Source organism: Pelophylax lessonae, assembly GCF_965119305.1.
Source record: "Pelophylax lessonae genome assembly, chromosome: 1".
Taxonomy (NCBI): domain Eukaryota; kingdom Metazoa; phylum Chordata; class Amphibia; order Anura; family Ranidae; genus Pelophylax; species Pelophylax lessonae.
The window spans coordinates 535,954,105-535,972,317 of record NC_138768.1 but is presented as its reverse complement, the minus strand read 5'-3'; the positions used below and the strand labels follow the sequence as shown (position 1 = coordinate 535,972,317).

The following is an 18,213-nucleotide window of genomic DNA, read 5'->3' as shown; positions in this document are numbered from 1 at the left end:
ACTTCATCGAGGTATAACGGGGCGGCATACAGTGTGTCCTTATATAGGTGAGACCTAATTGTTATTATGGCAGCCATTTTCTAGTAGTCTCCTTATTTTAGTCAGCCGTTTTACCTTATTCTGATATGTTAAACAGCAGCCATTTTCCCATAGACCAAAGCTATCGGACATTTTTTAAAAGACTAGTGGATGATCTCCTCATTTTGATGGCAATATTGGATAATATATGTGGCAGTTTTTCACGGTCACGGATTAGCTAATTTGGTGTTTGCAGCAGTTTTCTAGTTTATTATGTAAAGTGATAGCGCGGGAGCACAATTTACAATGGTAGCAATGTAACTCCCCCCCACCAGTGTCAGGCTGTAATAACACAATAAACCCACATTGGTGATCAGTGGCAGGCTCAGGCTGTAAATCCAACCTTTTTCCCAAGTCTTAGTGGGTAGTGGCAGACTCAGGCTGAAATAATCACCCCGCTCCAGCAATGGTTCTCAGTTGCAGGCTGTAAACAAACAATAAACCCCTCCTCCTCCTGCCCAGAATTTGGGTTCATTGTTTACTTACCTAATCACATGGTCCTGCACTGCTAACTCTCTCCCCATCGGCCAGGACTAAACTTCTGCTATGCGGTGGAGATCACTCCACCTGACAGTTCCAGCATCTTTCATTGCGCAGTCTGCGGCTGCCTGCAGTGCAGACCGCGACGATGCTTGTGACTATGCGGCTCCTCTCCTATGACGCGTTTCCTCCCTAATTGGACATCAACTGAGATAGGAGATCCTATCTCAGTTGATGCCCGATTAGGGAGGAAACGCGTCATAGAGGAGGCACTGCATCGTCACAAGCATCGCCGCGGTCTGCACTGCAGGCAGCCGTGGACCATAGGAACCCCTCGGCAGTCATTTGAGGTGTTCTTGTAAGTGTACCCATTTTTCTTTTATCAATAAACGGTCTGGGGATAATGCACTATTGGCCGCTTTCTGTCTCTTATGTTCAATACTGAGGACCAGCGTAGCCTAAGACGACCAGGGATCACTGGCCCATTGAAAGACCTGAAAGAGAGGAAGGAGTATACCTCCAGTACGGGAATATCTACAGGCTCTAATTGTGTGACCATCTGGTAAGAGGCTCACCCACCTTCTATTAAGGAAGGTGTGGGAAGATATTCACCTATTTCTCTCCCCCACGCAAGGTTCTTATCTTTGGATATGCCTGTCTATATGCCCTTTTACTATTGAGTTCTGGTAGGAAGCAAACCTATATCGGTGGTGGGACATCAGACACATTGAGTTGTTTTCTGGCTGTCACCTGGAGCACTGCTGTTTTGCTTTGTCACTTATCACGGACATTTGTCATTCTTATTTGGACTTCACTTTTTATTTAGAATCTCTGTACACTTTTGTGTTTTTGTACACTATTACTGTACATATAGTTTCAGATTATTTGTAAACTTTTTAGTTTATACATTTAACTGTTTGTTGTAAAATATCAATGAATATTTGCTTTTTGATTTAAGCATTATTCAGTGTTCCTCATTTGAAGAACACTATAACACTTGTTTAGCGCACCTGATTTTACCTTCACTACAATATTTCCACATTTTGGATCTACGGTTGCAGCTTTACACCATTTATAATCAGCGCACCTTTTACACATTTTACATAGATGGGATTGCCCATATTCCTGTGGGGAGAAGTGGAAAATTATGTTTTGTTCTAAAAGCTGGTTAACAGGAAAGGAAATCATTGAGTTTCGTACACTTGAACATGATGGATATAACTATGGCTTTGACCCCTAAACAACCAGTTTTACAAGCTTTGCTTATTTGGTTTGGCGGGGGGGGGGGGGGCTGCAGGGTAACTTTATCATTAAAGCGGTAGTAAACCGCCACTAAAAAAATAAAGTGGGCCCCCTTTAGGGTTAGGTATGCTGCGCATACTAGTACATTATGACAGACTTACCTGTAAAATGGATCCCTCCTGCGCAGCACTGTCACAGATTCGCGGCACTGCCATCTTCTCATGAATGGCCAGAGCCGCCCTGACGGTACTCCCACACATGCACGCAGGAGCCCTCGTGGCACAGGGCTCTGAAGGAACGGCACGTGTATGCCGTCCCTTCAGAGTGCATGCACAGGTGACATCACCGACAGCTTTGCTTGTGAATATCTCCTGAACAGTGCACGTTTAGGAGATTTTCACAGTACCTACAGGTAAGTCTTATTATAAGGTGCAAGTTCAAAAGTGGAGTTTACCACCACTTTACCATATTCCATATACCAAAAATTATGCTTGGTTCTGTTTTCTCTAAAAGGAGTAGTACGGGGAGGTGGGTAGGAGGTGAAACCAAGGGACGGTGCTCAGAGGTGGGCAGGGGGCAGAGACAAGGGGTGACTCAGAAGAGGGGAGTACCTACACCTGTTTTCTTAGAAATAAAAGCCCTGCATAGGATGATTTTCAGAAAATAAGATACAATATAAAGTGATAAATAAACAATTGTCTCTGCTTCCACCAATGTGCCAGGATTTGTGCTTTTCATTTGGCCACTCAGGCAGCCAGCACATTGGGGATAAGGCCAAAGTTCTCAGCCAGCACTGTCACATAGGGAAGGGACTTTATGCAAGAAGTGAGAAACGGAAGGAAAGGTGAGTATGTGCAGCTGATAGGCCAGCAGGAAAGTAAACCTGTTTGCTTTGCCTACAGACCCTGAATGTCAGATATCCAAACATGCACAATCTGGCCATAAAACACTTTTATTTCAAAAGATGGTCAAGGCAAGAAAATGCAGACTTATTGTAAAAATAACATCAAACATAGGAATCATTGGCATACAATGCGCGTGACAAGAAAGTTGGCAGCTATCCGCATTAATCGATTAGGAAAAAATATAAAAGATACATGAAGTAATACACCCCACAATGGGGTGGATTTACTAAAGGCAGATAGACTGTGCACTTTACAGGAGCAGTTGCTCCAGAGCTTAGTAAATGAGATAAAGCTTTGCTGACTTTCTTCATCCAATCATGTGCAAACAATTTTATATGAATTTTCCTTGTGTGTGATTGGGTAATTTTTGCAAAGTGAAGCTTCATCTTGTTTACTAAGCTCTGAAGCACCTGCACTTCCAAAGGCACAGTCTATTTGCCTTTAGTAAATCCACCCAATAACAGGTCCCAGGTTTTTGTGCATTGCTGTGCTGCTGGAACTAAAGATGAACATAGACAGTCATATTCTAGTATATCAATCACCTATATTGGCCATGAATTCTGCTCTCAGTTTAACATGTTTTAAATGTTCACACAAAGTTCCTGGCATGCTAGAAAATTTCTGCAACCAGCAGTTGTTCTTCATTCTGCTTGCGCTAATAACTCCAATATATTTTTTTTTTTTGCCAAACTGGTCTTTGAAATCATTCCCTGCATCAAAAACTTAAAAGGGAATTGGTAAATAGTTGCTTCTTTTCTGTTTGACTGGTGTAACACTTGTTAATCCTATAATGTAATGTTTTTTATATGTCGCCTCTGCAATGCTTTAGAATACACCGCCACCTACTGGCTACTATTATATTTTTCCTACCATTTGAAATATCCTAATTTGTGTAATTTAATTATTGTGAGAACTGTCCTAAATTTTGACCCATGAGTCATTGTAAATTGCCTTTGTAGCTGTAATGTTTAATAATATAATATCATTTTTATAGTATGATAAATGCTTTACAATGATATTCATTAAGAAATGTTTACATTATAGTATAAACATGGAATATATAAGAAGAGAGAAAATTCAGTGGATTCACTCATTTCTTTCTTTCTGTAATATATATTGCTTCAGGATTTTTTGGGAGGTTGAAGCAAAATATATATTTATATTACAGTCTATAGTATATTTTATTAAAAGTTTTCCTTCTTTACTATATTCAGTATTTTGACCTTGATACATCTTGAACAGTTATTAATAAATTTTAACAAATATCATATGCAATTACCATTGGTTTGTTTTCATATAGTTATAGTTCCGTTAAGAAAGATAAACTGAAAGGAGAAAATAAAAGGATTAAAAACATGCGACCTCAGAACCCTAAACCCGCAGGACCTCCAAACTGCGGTCTGCGGGCTAAATGCAGCCCACTGCAAGAGTTCATCTGGGCCTCTGATGTAAGAGGGGACTTTGATAGCAACTCTGACGTAAGAGGGGACTCTTGTAGGAACTGTCTAAGGGGACTCTGATGGGCTCAAGATATTTGGGGTTTTCTTTGCTTTGTTTTTCTAAAGTTGTTCTTTTGTTGTTCTAAATCAGTGTTTCTCAACCTTTTTCCAGTCGGGGCACCCTTGAAAAAGTATTTTCAGTCTTGAGGCACCCCTGTCCAAGGTTCAGTTAACGTTCCTGTATGTCGTGGAACACGCAAAAAATCAGGCTGGTTCCTGACACCTGAGACAAATGCTCTACTTTTTAGGGGTGCCAATAATTCTTAATAGTACCCCACACATTGGAGAACATGGGGCGCTTTTGGTGCGGCGCAATTTAAAAAAAGGGTCAGGTACTCCTTTCCCTGCATTTCTGCGGGTAGGGAAGCCAACTGAAATGAATGGGATGCCCTATATGTAGCATGCAGCCATGCAGATGTGAACACACACACACGAACACAAACACACACATGTATAAAGCCATTTTAAAACATTGTAGCAAAGTACCTTTTTCTCATTCAGCCAGGTACTGCATTTTAGGGGAAGCAGGGGGCACAGCACACTCCTCTTTCCTTTACTTTCACTTTTGAAGCTGAAGGAGCTCCCTCACAGTGCTGATGTACAGTTCGGCAGGGGATTGGGAGATTGGGCTCATCTGACAGCCCTTCTCTCCCATGATTCCGAGGCACACCTGAGGACCTCTGGCGGCACACCAGTGTGCCGCGGCACACTGGTTGAGAAAGGCTGTTCTAAATCCATATCATGTGGATTACATAAAAATATAAAGTAAAACTTTTACATAAAATGTATGTGATTCATCTATTTATAGAGCTGATTGTTTTGTCCTGTGATTATTCAAAGTGGCCCTTGTACAGAAAAGTTTGGAGACCCCTGATCTAGATGAAGGTAAAAAGTATGGTGCAATTTTTTTTTAACAGAGAATAATATACCCTTACCAATCCTCTTTCCATATGTGGAGGTTAAACCTCTTTTCATCTTTTGTCATAATTTTTACCTCTCAGTGCTGCTGCTTTCATCCAGCCTCTTTGCAGCAATTGTCTACATGCACTCGCTCCAGTATCAGCACATATTTGCTGAGGATGCTTTGAAATTTAGCACCCAAAATGCTAAGCACTGGTTCACACTGCAGCGACGCTACTTCGCACCGCGACCTCTGAGGTCGCGGTGCGAGCAGCGCGCCGCGACCTCGGAGTGGCCGCCACGGACTTCATAACATTGAAGTCTATGGCGGTCGCCTCCGGGTCGCCCCAAAGAAGCTCCGGACCCTTTTTCTAGGTCGGAGCGACTTGTGTCGCTCCTATTAGAACGGGTCCGCAGCTTCCCTATGGGAGGCGACCTGCGGCGACCTGTGAGGCGACCAGGTTGCCTCACAGGTCGCCCTAGTGTGAACCGGCACTAAAAGGAAAGCACAGTCTACAACCAGTGGTACATATTTATTATTATTGTAGTGTGCGCCTTGATGTCATTTTTATATAACTTTCAGATTTGGTTACACCCAGGATTACTGTTAAAAATCACAGGGCCCCGTACAGCCTACCTGGCCCTCGAATATATCAAGGCAATATTTTTACTAAAAATACACTAAAATCATAGTCACAAACATAACAGAGAACCTGTATGAATTAGCCCTTCTTAATTGTTTTTTACATTTAAAAATAAATTATAAATTTTTTAAAAATGTTAAACAACTGTTATCATTTTTTTATTTTACATTTTTTTTTAAATGATTCATTACAATGTTTAAAGATAATTTTTTTTTGACAATTTGTTATTTTTTTACAGGACAGGGAAGCCTGCAGCGCTGCAGGAAGGGGGAGGGATTGGCACAGTAAAAGGAAGGCACACGGGAGGGGGGAGGAACCAGAAGCAGGCAGAACAGGGAGGGGGGATCAGTGTTGCAGAAGTAATTACAGGAACGATGCTCTGTGTCTGTGTCTCTCCCTGCAGCAGCTGAAAGCTGGCAGGAAGGGGAGAAACTGGCTTTCAGCTGTTGCAGAGAACCGTACAGAGCTTCCTTCTGTAATTGCTCCCATGCCCGACCACACAGATTCCCATGCTGTTGGGGCCCCCCTGTGTGCCTGGGCCCCCTACAGGAGGACTGGTGGTCCCACCCATCAGCAGCCATGGTTTCACCTACTCTTCCATAGCTTAACTAATAGCTAGCATATAAAATATGGAGATTTGCAGATTAGCCATTGGAATTGACTGCCCGAAACTGCAACGGCTGCACAAAAAAAAAAAAAAAACGGAATCCTTGGCAAAAATAAAGACAGAGAGTCTACAAGGTAGTCACATAATGGATCAGGCAGTTGAGAATGTATAAAATCATAGCTTTATTGAAAAATAGTAAATTACAAAAACAACCACATTGCCTCTACCTATTCAATAATTAAAAGTAGACACGTTGTCTAAAAAGAAGCCTGGCAGCTGCTCACACACGCATTCACACAGACAGATATACTCCCAATTATGAGATTACTTCCTGACTGGTAGGAGCCGAGTGTAGGAAAAACAAAGAACGTCCTTCCCAGTACCATGGGATGTATGAGTATTATGTGCTAATGATTAGCCAATACAGGGGCATATTCCATATGTGAAGTAAATTTCCTCTGTGGCAAGTTTAAATGATTGGGATGCTGCTGGGTGGCTAGTTGTTGTTTGCATAGAGATGTACCTATATACACTTGCAGTGGGAGCATTCAATAAAAGTAAGCTTTGAACAGTTTCAGTGTCCCATTGAAGCAAGTATTGTATAGTCGGTACTGCTGCATATCGATAGGTGTATGCTGATTAGCCTATGGAAAGGAGCCTGGATGAAAAGTTAGTGAGAGTAGACTGGTTTATGCAGTGGGCAATAGCAACTCTGGGTGGGAAGGTATGTAACATGGGGGTTATCTCACACCTCGGCATCTTCCCTGTCTCTAGATCACTTTGCTACGATCATCTGGGTGCCAGTTCTCCCATTGCCGGCATTCGACTATCCTAGTCTGCAGTATACACAGCACCTGCAGGTTCCCCTGCGCATGTCCACAGCAGCCAGTTTGCTGGAAGATGTCATGTGCGTGATGACGCCATGCTGCCGTGTTCCATTAGCCAATCACAACTTCCTCGGAATCTCTGCCTGTATATATTTCAAGGGATATTTTTCAATTTTGGCTGGAGTGTGCCATTAGAGTCCGTTCAAACTATGGCGACACGGTCGGCGTAGTGTGAACCGGCACTTAAGGTGGGCCTTTCAGCATTTTTTTTAGTGTTTATAAATAAATTCCTGACATGTCACAATATGCAACGACAGTATCATTAAAAAAGCCCCACCTTTTATTATTTAAAAGCAGTCCATGAGCTCCATCCTAGTGGTTTTGCCTAGGCTAAGATGACATCATCAATGAGGCAGGATGAAGCATTTCTCTTCCCCAGGGATCAGACTGCAACAATTGAATTTTATAAGTTACAAGAAGAGGGGCTGAATAGGCCTGATATGTGATATGTATCAGACATTTGTGGGCAAAGCCAAGAATACACAATCTCCAGAATTTACTTAATAGTGTCATCTTGATTTCACAACAGTTTACACCTTCATCCATATCAATCGAATGGTCAACACCTGTACATACGTATTGGCATCAAGGGATGAAATTAGAACAGGGTGCTTCCACCGTTTTTACACCATCTGATCCACCACCAATTATGACACATTCTGTGATAATTGGTTTAAGGTAACTGTAAAGCACTGTCTGTCTGTAAAAGCTGGGATATGTTCTTGACACTCATTAGAACTGAAGAAATGGCTTGGATAATCTACAAAACATTACAGCACAAGTCAGTCTGAATGTAACGAACTAATGATCGATATACCATGACCTGGATAGATGAGAACCTTCGCAGACACATCCCTGAGCCAACATCTAAGTTCAGGAATGAAATGCTGGCCTTGGGTAATGCCTGAATATAGAGGGCTTCATCCTTCTGGAGAAAAAGATTGATTAAGGCATTGCCGGGGGGGGGGGGGGGGGGCTGCAATCTTTCTGCAAGATAATAAATAACTGGAAGTGTTACACTGTATACATTACTAAGCTCTGGAGGAAACACCCTTGCAGAGTGCATCTGCACTTGCAAAGTCCACAGTCTAAATGCCTTTCGTAAATCATTCCTTGGGTTTTTTCTTGGTCTGAACTTAAGATCTTAACTAAAGGCACTAACATTTTTATTTAAATATGCCTCTAAGGATAGAAATCCACTTTGTGTGCACCAAATGTCTTTGCAAACGTTGTAAAAGTAGTTATGATATCATCACTGTGCTGTGCATAACCTGTACATAGAATAGAGCTGTGGGTGAGACTCAATAGACCCACTCACTACAGGCTGCCTACAGAAAACTACAGAAAGAGGTGGACACAAGACTAGTTACCCTGCAAAGTAAAGAGAGCAGCAGTGACTGGTCTTAACCACTTAAGCCCCAGCCCTATTCCGGACACTTTTTGTTTACAAGTTAAAACCAGTATTTTTTCCTAGAAAACTACTTAGAACCCCCAAACATTATATATATTTTTTTAGCAAAGACTCTGGAAAATAAAATGTGGGTCATTGCAATATTTTTTGTCACGCAGTATTTGCGCAGCGGTCTTTAAAACGCCATTTTTTTGGGAAAAATTTTGAAAAATCAAATTTTACTGCATTTAAAAAATACTAAACAGTAAAGTTAGCCCATTTTTTTGTATATTGTGAAAGATGATGTCATGCCAAGTAAATAGATACCCAACAAGTTACGGTTTAATAGGCGACGCTTTAAATTTTTTTAACGGTTACCAGTTTAGAGTTAGAGTGTAGCTCTTTTTTTTTTTAATTATTGCCCACGCTCTGGCGATCGTGGCGATACCTCACATGTGTGGTTTGAACAGCGATTTCATTCGCGGCTCGACTTCCGTATACGTTTTTTTTTGTGCGCGAGCTAACGGTGATGGGGAGCGGCTAAAATTGTTTTTTTTTCTATTTACCCTAGACCCCTCCACCCCTCCACTACACCTCCATGTATGCAAAACGCCGAAAACGGCATTTTTGCATAGAGCCGTTTTTTAAATTTGCCGCCTTTTGCAGCACAGTAACCCGGAAGTGACATCATGGACGCCGCCTCCGGGTGGACTCCATCCAGCCAGCGGACGTGCCGGCTGGGTGCTCGGGGCTCCAGATGGGATGGGAGCCCCGAGCAAAGTCACGGAAGGTGGCGGGAGGGGGGGGCGTCCCCTCCCGCTCACCCGGGTAACGATCGAGCGGCTCCCGAGATGCATCGGTTGTTACTGACGGAAAGCCGACCGTCGGCTGTAAACCATGGTACCGGGATGGTGCCTCTAGCTATACTACCGCAAAGTTTGCCGACGTAGTCCTACGTCACTTTGCGGTAAGTGGTTAAAACAGGAAGCTCTTGAACAGAGGCAAGTTTCACACTGGATTACTGCACAGATCTGGAAAATATACACAAAACACATCAAGATTCAAATAAGATTACACATGGTTATATTTAGACAAAATTTGCTAATGCTGGAATTCAGCTTTAAATTGGGCCTGTTAAATACAGTCAACGCAGACTTTTCTTTAACCACTTGCCGACCGCCCCACGCAGATTTACTGCGGCAGGGCGGCTCGGCTGCGCATAATCACGTAGGTCAGACACAACGGGAGCCAGGCAGCAGGAGGAGCGGGCTTGATCGCCGCCGGCCTCCCGCAATCTTTGGGGAAACTGACAGGAGAGCCGCCTGCCTATGTAAACAAAGCAGGCGGCTCTCCTGTCAGACAGGCACAGTGAGATTGTGTGTCTCAGCTGATCTGAAACACTGATGATCTCTGTGTGCCTTTCACAGAGCCCCCCCCCCCCCCCACACACAGTTAGTAAGCACAATTAGGCTCACACTAACCCCTTCCCTGCCAGTTTAATTTATGCAGCAACAGTGCATATTATTAATGTCACTGGTCCCCAAAAAGTGTCACTTAGTGTCAGATTTTTTCTGCCGCAATGTCACAGTCCCAAAAATTGCTGATCGCCACCATAACTGATAAAAACAAAAAAATTAAAAAAAGTCCAAAAATCTATCCCATAGTTTGTAAACGCTTTAACTTTCGCGCAAACCAATTAATATACGCTTTTTGGGATTTTTTTTTTTACCAAGAATATGTAGCAAAATACTAATTGGCCTAAACTTATAAAAAAAAATGATTTTTTTACATTTTTTTATTGGGAATGTTTTAAAGCAGAAAGTAAAAAATATTTTGTTTTTTTTTTCAAAATTGTCGCTCTTTTTTGTTTATAGCGTGAAATCTAAAAACTGCAGAGGTGATCAAATACCACCAAAAGAAAGCTCTATTTGTGGGAAAAAAAGGACATCAATTGTATTTGGGTACAGCATCGCACGACCGCGCAGTTGTTAGTTAAAGTAACGAAGCGCCGAATTGCAACAAATGATCATTAAGGGGGTAAAAGCTTCCGAAGCTGAAGTGGTTAAAAGAGAAGTTTGGGATTTAGAAAAAACATTAATACTCACCGAGGTGAAAGCACCATCAATCCAATGCTGCATCAGTCTCCCTGCTAACTCTACACTGAGAACGGAGCGATCAAATACCGCTGATCACTCAGTTCTCAGCATTTTGTGAGCAGAGAGCCTTGGCTGTCAGTCTCCAGCTCTCTGCTCTGCCCCTCTCACTGGAGTGCTGGGCTGTGGAGGGGGTGGAAGGTGCTGGCTGAGGCTCTCAGCACATACGGAGAGGCTGAGCCAGCTGTCTGTCCAGGCTTCTGGGCGGATCTGTGACGTCAGCCGACAGAGGGCTTCAGTCCCCTGTTAGCTGAAAACAGATCATAGGAGTGCACTCCTGTGATCCATAGGAGAAGTATAGCTAAAATATCTTTGGCTATACCTCTCCTTCAAGTTAGTAATTTATGATGCTTGTTAGAATATTTCCCCCAAGACAGTTTCCAACATGTTGACATTTCTTACAGTATACCATTTCCTGTACCCTTGACAGAAATTGCCCACTGATTTTGGGAGATCCACCTTGGCTCTAGTTTCCTGATGATGTAAAAGTCTTTTCTGGTATTTGGTGTAGGTAATGCTTTTACAGCTGACCATTACTTAGCCATGTTAGCAAACAATTTCACTTTAAAGACTCTTTCACAAATCTCCCTCACTATATCAAAAGGATTACTATCTAATTTAATTTTCTCTTACTAATTAGTTTCAGTTAAAAATTTATGATAGCTCATTTTTCAACTGGTCTAGAGGATGAACACCCAAATAAAACCTATGTATAATTAGATTATAAAAGCCTGGGCACATGGTGTTTCTGAATAAAACAGTAAGCCTGGTTCTCATATACTTTGGTCCGCTTCCAGTCCAGACTAAACGCATGCTGTACTTTACTTATATTTTCCACAAAGCCCCATTTTATGGCTCTCCAGTGTTGCTTAGCGTGAGAGTCCGTGTCTCTGCCAGTTTCGCCAGTGTGGGCGCAGTTACAGCCCATGAAGGGAGCTTAGCAAAACGGATAAAAAGAAGTATGTTTTCTCTTTGTATTGGAATTGTATCCATGGACTTTTACAGTTAGGGAAAATATCTAATGTGGTGGCTTTCTGAGCAATTGCTTCAAGTAAAATACGCTGGATATAAATTATAAAGGTTATGTTGCTAAATTTACTAATAACATGAATTTGAAAAACAGCTTTAGAATTTGAATTGCAACTTTAGGTAGGTATAAAAGATCCTTTTAAATGCTATTATGTATTTAGTATGCATTTTAATAGTATCTCATTCTGTCAATAGGCTTAGTTCAAAAAGGTAACACACCAGGATTAGCGTCCTTATTTTCAAGAAAGTGACAGTTATTTTCAGTTCATTGAAATGTAAAATTTATAGTCACATGGCTAAATAAAGATCTTCATTCTTACATTAAAGTGGATCATTAAAATTTATTTTATCATATTTAACCTGTTAATGTCATTTCAAAATTCATTTGTAACCATTTTTTTTTGTCATGGTGCTTGTTCTGGCATTTCCTGTTATTGGGTGACAATGCGTGTCCCTGTCTCCTAAATGTACTGCTGCATTGTTGCCCTGTCACATTCTCTTGCGTGATAATAGTGAACCCTGCCTATGTAAAGAGCACACTTTATAAGTACTTGATCCTCGTTACACAGGCAGGGTTCACTAGTATCACTCTTAGGAACCCTGGCCTGAGAATAGCCATGCAGCCATTGTGGAATGAGTGCATGCAGACAGCTTGTTCAATTAAGCTTTGACAATAGAGCCTGAATGCTGATTGATTACTATGCAGAGCTGCACTAGATTTTGCTCTTCAGTTTTAGTAAATAACCCCCCCCCCCCCCAAGTGCTTGCAAAGATGCTGATTGAGATAAGCAGCACCACAATGCAACAAATTATAAAAATGTAAAAACTCTATTTTATAAAAATACAAACTAATGGCATTAGTTAAAGTGTATGTAAATTCTAAATATTTGTACAATTTTTTTAATCGAAAATTAGTGGATATGTAAAATAGAACACATGTATTACTGATGTTGCGCAGGAATATAGCATTGCATGCATCTCTCTCAAGGTATCAGCAGTACAGACTAGTGCTACAATATGCAACTAAGTCGCCAGCACATTGTCTAGAATAGATTGTAGGACCAGAAATTGGAAGAACCTAAGCAGTCATATTGGATGGATATGATTGTAAATGCTAATTCTCTTTTATTCAGTAAAGCTGTTGCCTACCATGATTTCTTTTTAGTAGTTGTACTCCAAACTTTTAGTGGTTTTCAAATTTAAAATTCAACCTTTTCTTACTGCGTTCTGAAGGCCTATCACCTCTGTGATAGGACCTAATTTACTAATGTATATGTATATCTGAGCTTGATTCAGATTCGAACAAACAAGCAAAATCTATGATTATTGAACTTATCATTCGTTCTTACGGTGGACAAACATTTACAAACAAGCATTATTAAATATGTAAAATTCTTTCAGAGAGGGTGGTTTGAATGTAGGCTCCAGTATCTGAACATAAACTCTGTGGAAAAGCGGAACTTTGCCTTTCAGGTGAAGTTACGCTTTAGCTAGTATCTAATTGTAAAAGATCTTCTTTAGTTTTGGAGTGCATGGGATGCATTGCTTTGCTGAAGAGAGGAACAGTGGGTGTGTAAACTATGACACTTGTGTATGTTATGCTGATAGGCGTCCAAGGGACATGTGGCAATCAGGACCAACTTACAGGGGGTAAAGGTAACTATTGGTTAGGGAAAGGAAAGCTTTCCAGGAAGGTGAGTGCACAGTATACGTTTGGAGCCACTGGCAGCTATTAACAGATTATTTAAAGTAAACCCATGGGCCAGCAATAAAGTAGTGTCATTTTAAGTGACTTTGTGGTCAGGTGATGAAACCGTAATGTGGCCAGGGGACATATGCGTCTTTCATTCCTAGAAGTGTTGAATGCTAAAAAGTCTGTGAGAGGCTGCAACACTAAAGTGGAAGGATATAATGCTTCTTTTGTTGCAGGAAACTTCCTTTTGGATTTTACTACGTCGCTGGCAGGGTCACTTTCTAAATACATAAATATTTTTATGCCCGTAGCCTAGCCACAGATTCACTTTACGCATTGTAACCAAATGCATGTGTAAGTAAACCAATGGAAAACTGAATTATGTTGCACTCTGAATATTGTTTCAGCCCTCTAAATATTTAGCTAAAAAAAGAGGCTAGTAGTGAGAAATCCTATATATACCGTATTTACTACATTTTTCTGCTTGCAATAGTACATTATACTAGAAACAGCTGTAATTGATCCACTTTTTGTTTTGCCGACTTTTAGTGCATGCTGTAGACATATGTGTATCTAGATAAAAACTATTATGGCATAATTGGAAAACCTAGTAACCTTTGGATGGAAATTAGATAACTGCACTTGCTTTGATGATGTAAGCCACATGACCATCAGAAAGCTACCAGGGACCTCTTGGCGGAATAGCTGAGGTGATTGGGACCATATAAGCATGAACACTTTCAGGTTTGCGGTTCAGTGGTAGCTATGCCATATACCATAGGCACGTTGCATTTTGATGTTATGTCAAGTTGAACCAAACCATTGTAGTTGAATGAGGCTTTGATTAAACTATGTAGCGGAAAATAATCCAATCTTTCCAGATATTTTCCCCTACTCTCCCGAATATGACCAGCTTATTAACATGCCCGCCAACTAGTTAATCCACTTCCCCCATACTATCAATTAATATTATCATGCACTCTAGCGAGACCTCGACACACAAGATGCTTCTCTCCCCACCCGCCTTCCCGTCACCCACTCTCCTAACCTTCCCTCTCTCTCTTCCCCCCTTCTTCGTCTTACCTTCTTCTACCTCTCTTCTCTCCCCCCATCCTAGCGGGCCCTGTGCTGGTCACCCGCCTTCCCGTCCCCCACTCCCTTTCCTTTTCTGACATATTCCCTCTTAATTTGCTATTTTAGCTTTATCAAGCTTAAAAAGATGATAGCCCTTAACTGCCTTGTTTCATATGTCATGTTGTTTTAATATATAACTGTATGCTCCAAAGGGCAAAACACCTTCGTCCTTTCATTCCTGTTTTACCACGTGTTACACCCTATGTTTAACTTGATGTCTGACCATTTCTTTTGCTAAGTTTCAGCTGTTATTTACTTGTTTATAATGTGAATGGATCAAATATGCCTTATTACTTTTAGTTAGATTATTATTTTACATATAATGTGAAAAGTGTAATTTCATGGTTGTTACTCTCATTACTCTTCAATAAACTTGTTGGAAAGAAAAAAAAAAACTGTAAAATGTAATTCATATTTTTCTTATTTTTTTTTTTTCCCCAGGGAACTTTGAAGATAATAATCAGCATATTTTCAATTTAACATCACTAACATCTTCGGAAAATATATTGTCAGCTACATTTCATTATTATCTTGGAGATATTTTAAACATCAGTCAGAGATGTCAACATTCATCAATTTGCTCCAGGCGTGGACACAGAAAACCTGAACTATCCATAGATTTGAAAGTGTCCAGTTTAACATCTCTTGAGAACCAAACAAGAATTTTGGGGAATTTTCTTATAAACATTTCTACAACCTACCGAGACCTTCCATCTTGGCATTGGAAGGATATTACTCAAGTCTTGCGTGAAGCCAAACAACATGGAGAGGCCCTCATTGCAATCAATATGACACTTGATACCACAAATAAACGAAGAAAACAGCTACTAGGACATAAGCCTTATATCCTGGTTTATGCCAACGATTCTGCTATATCTGAGCCTGACAGTGTGGTTTCCAACTTACATGGACAACGTGCTAGTATAGTTCATAAAAAACAAAGAAAGGAAGGACTTATTGATCACAGGAGTAGACGGTCAACTGATATTTTGTTACCGCTACAAAACAATGAGCTACCAGGAGCTGAGTACCAGTACAATGAAGATGAAGAGAGATGGGTGGAGAAGAAACCCTACAAAACTCTTCAAGTACGGCCAGCCGAGAAGGAAAAATCGAAGAAAAAGCTAAGGAAGAGTGGACGGCAGAAAGGCCAGACGCTGCAGTTTGATGAACACACCCTGAAAAAAGCTAGAAGAAAGCAGTGGAATGAGCCACGGAACTGTGCTCGACGTTATCTTAAAGTAGACTTTGCAGACATCGGCTGGAGTGAATGGATTATTTCTCCCAAATCCTTTGATGCATATTATTGCTCAGGTGCATGCCAGTTCCCAATGCCAAAGGTACTGTAAATATTTTAATAGTATTTTTTACACAGGCTTTTATATCAAAATATAGTTTCACACTGTGCTGGTCAGGAACGTGCATCCTTTTTATGAACTGTACATCTTTTTATTTCTTAATAAAATAGTCCAGCTGTTTTATTAGGGAGCCCTCTGAAGCTGTAAATAAGTAATATTTTTATATCTGTTCTATAAGTGTAGTTGTTAAAATAGTGAGATTTAAAAACTAAAGGTTTATGTGCTGGAATTTATTGTACAGTATCCAAACATTAATGTCTCACTGTGCAGAAAAGGCTGACCTTTTGTCCTCTGGAGGAGGTTCATGTTCCACTTCTTGCTGCATTTGTTATTGTCCACATTTCACACTTCTGCTAATAGCAAGCATTCCAGCTTTGTTTTGTCAGGCTTTTCAACAAAATAAAGACAGCAAACTGAAAATTAAAAAAAAAAGTCTCTGTAATGTAACTAGCAATATTGCACAAAATTATATTCATGCATTCTGCCCTACTTTTAAAAATCTTTAGAAGCTACCCATTAAATTTACATGTATTACAAATCATTGTTATACGCTGCTTTTAGTGCCCATTCACACTAGGGCGACTCACGAGGCGACTTGTGTCGCCCCAGGTCGCTTGACATAACCAAAGCAATGTAATTCAATCAGTGCCGTCTTAATTGTACAGCAGTGCCAGGCTAATGGCAGCTTCCAAGTTCGGTGGCTGGGACTGGTGAACACACACTCGGACGGGAGTCAGACTCGATTGTACTGTGTGTGCCTGTTCCCGTGGAGGTGGACAGGCATTCCTGCAGTTGTGGGCTCCTCTTCCACCGCCCAAGTGGCCTGACAGCAGCGCAGGGCCGACAGGCGCTTGCCACCTGCTAAGTTTGCCGGCGGGATGCACACGGGAATCAGGACTAATGCTTGGCTGGGGCTGGGATGCTGGGCAGGTGGGGACCCACCGGGCAAGTGGGGCCCCTGGGCAACTGCCCAGCATGGCCGTTTGGTAAGATGGCCCTGGGCTCAGGTGAGTATTAGGGGGGCTGTCAGGGAAGCAGCACATAGAATGCATGAAGGTTACAAAAAACCCTTAGCCTGTACAACCACTTTAAATATTTCCAGGCATTGTAATCTTTCTTATAAGAAACATGACGCTTTTTTTTAAAAGCTAGCTAGCCTTGCAGACTCTATTTATTGATTCAAATCTTTAAGCCACTGACCCTAAGCAAGTGTATGGACAGACAGGTGGATTTACTTAAGGCAAAAAGACAGTTGCACTCCATAGTTTAGTAAATGTGTTAAAGTTCTGCTGATTTCTATTATTCAATCATGTACAAGCAATGCACTTATTTGGATATTTATTTATTCTTTACCAAGCCATACATAAGGTCTCTGTAGGTGCAGACAGTGTAGAGCAATGAATTATTTAATTTAATATCAGAGAACATTTAGGTTATTCTCTCAGGTAGCTAAACTAGCCCTGCACCCCCAGCCCCCCCTTCCGTCCTCCCAATGCACCTGCTGTGTGTTTACCTTAGAGATTGGAAGGCTGAAAGCCTACTAAGTCACTGCTGGGAGAATTTAAACTGTTGAGAGAACAACTTCAGTGCTTCTACTATGAACTAAAGAATGAATTTCTCCACAGTGCAGGCAGCTATAAATATCAGAGAGGACTTGTTTTAAAGGGAACTCTGAGAATTCAGTCACTTTTTAAAACGTGCCAGTGCTTAAAGAGTTAAATTCAATGTGATGTATTTAATTTACTGTTTAACCTTTTACTGAGTGCTGTTACTATAGCTATCACTATACTTCTATCACTCTAACAGGAGAGATGTGATCTGCTACACAGCAACCATGCTGCCCACCCCTCCCCTCCACTATCCATTCACAGAAGACTTTGCATTTTGTGATTTGGACCACATAATACATGGTATTCCATAAGTGGGCAAGATCAGAGGAGGCCTTTCTGGGACTCTGCAGCTGCATGATCTAAGACCCTAATGTCCAGCATAGAAATGTCAGAGGTATAGTGATAGGTGTGCTCCCAGTTCTTCTGTGAAGCTGAATAACTGTTTGTTAAAAATATGTAAATACTTGACTGTCTATAACCAGTCATAGGTTTACATTAAGCTAGCTTGAAAGGATAACATTTCAAGAAACTGTATCTAGGGGGTAGGCATGTTATTAGAGGTTATCCCTCCTGAGCTGACCAATGTAAAACAAACATGTATAGA

General features: G+C 41.1%; 1 protein-coding gene across 1 annotated transcript in view; it reads left to right on the top strand.

Moving 5' to 3' along the window:
• The window catches only part of BMP3 (bone morphogenetic protein 3), a 74,482-nt gene that overhangs the window by 37,954 nt on the left and 18,315 nt on the right, over window positions 1-18,213 (top strand). Inside the window, exon 2 of the mRNA XM_082275311.1 lies at window positions 15,083-15,981. Within this exon, the coding sequence (XP_082131437.1) occupies window positions 15,083-15,981 (899 nt within the window). The remainder of the gene's footprint in view (window positions 1-15,082; window positions 15,982-18,213) is intronic.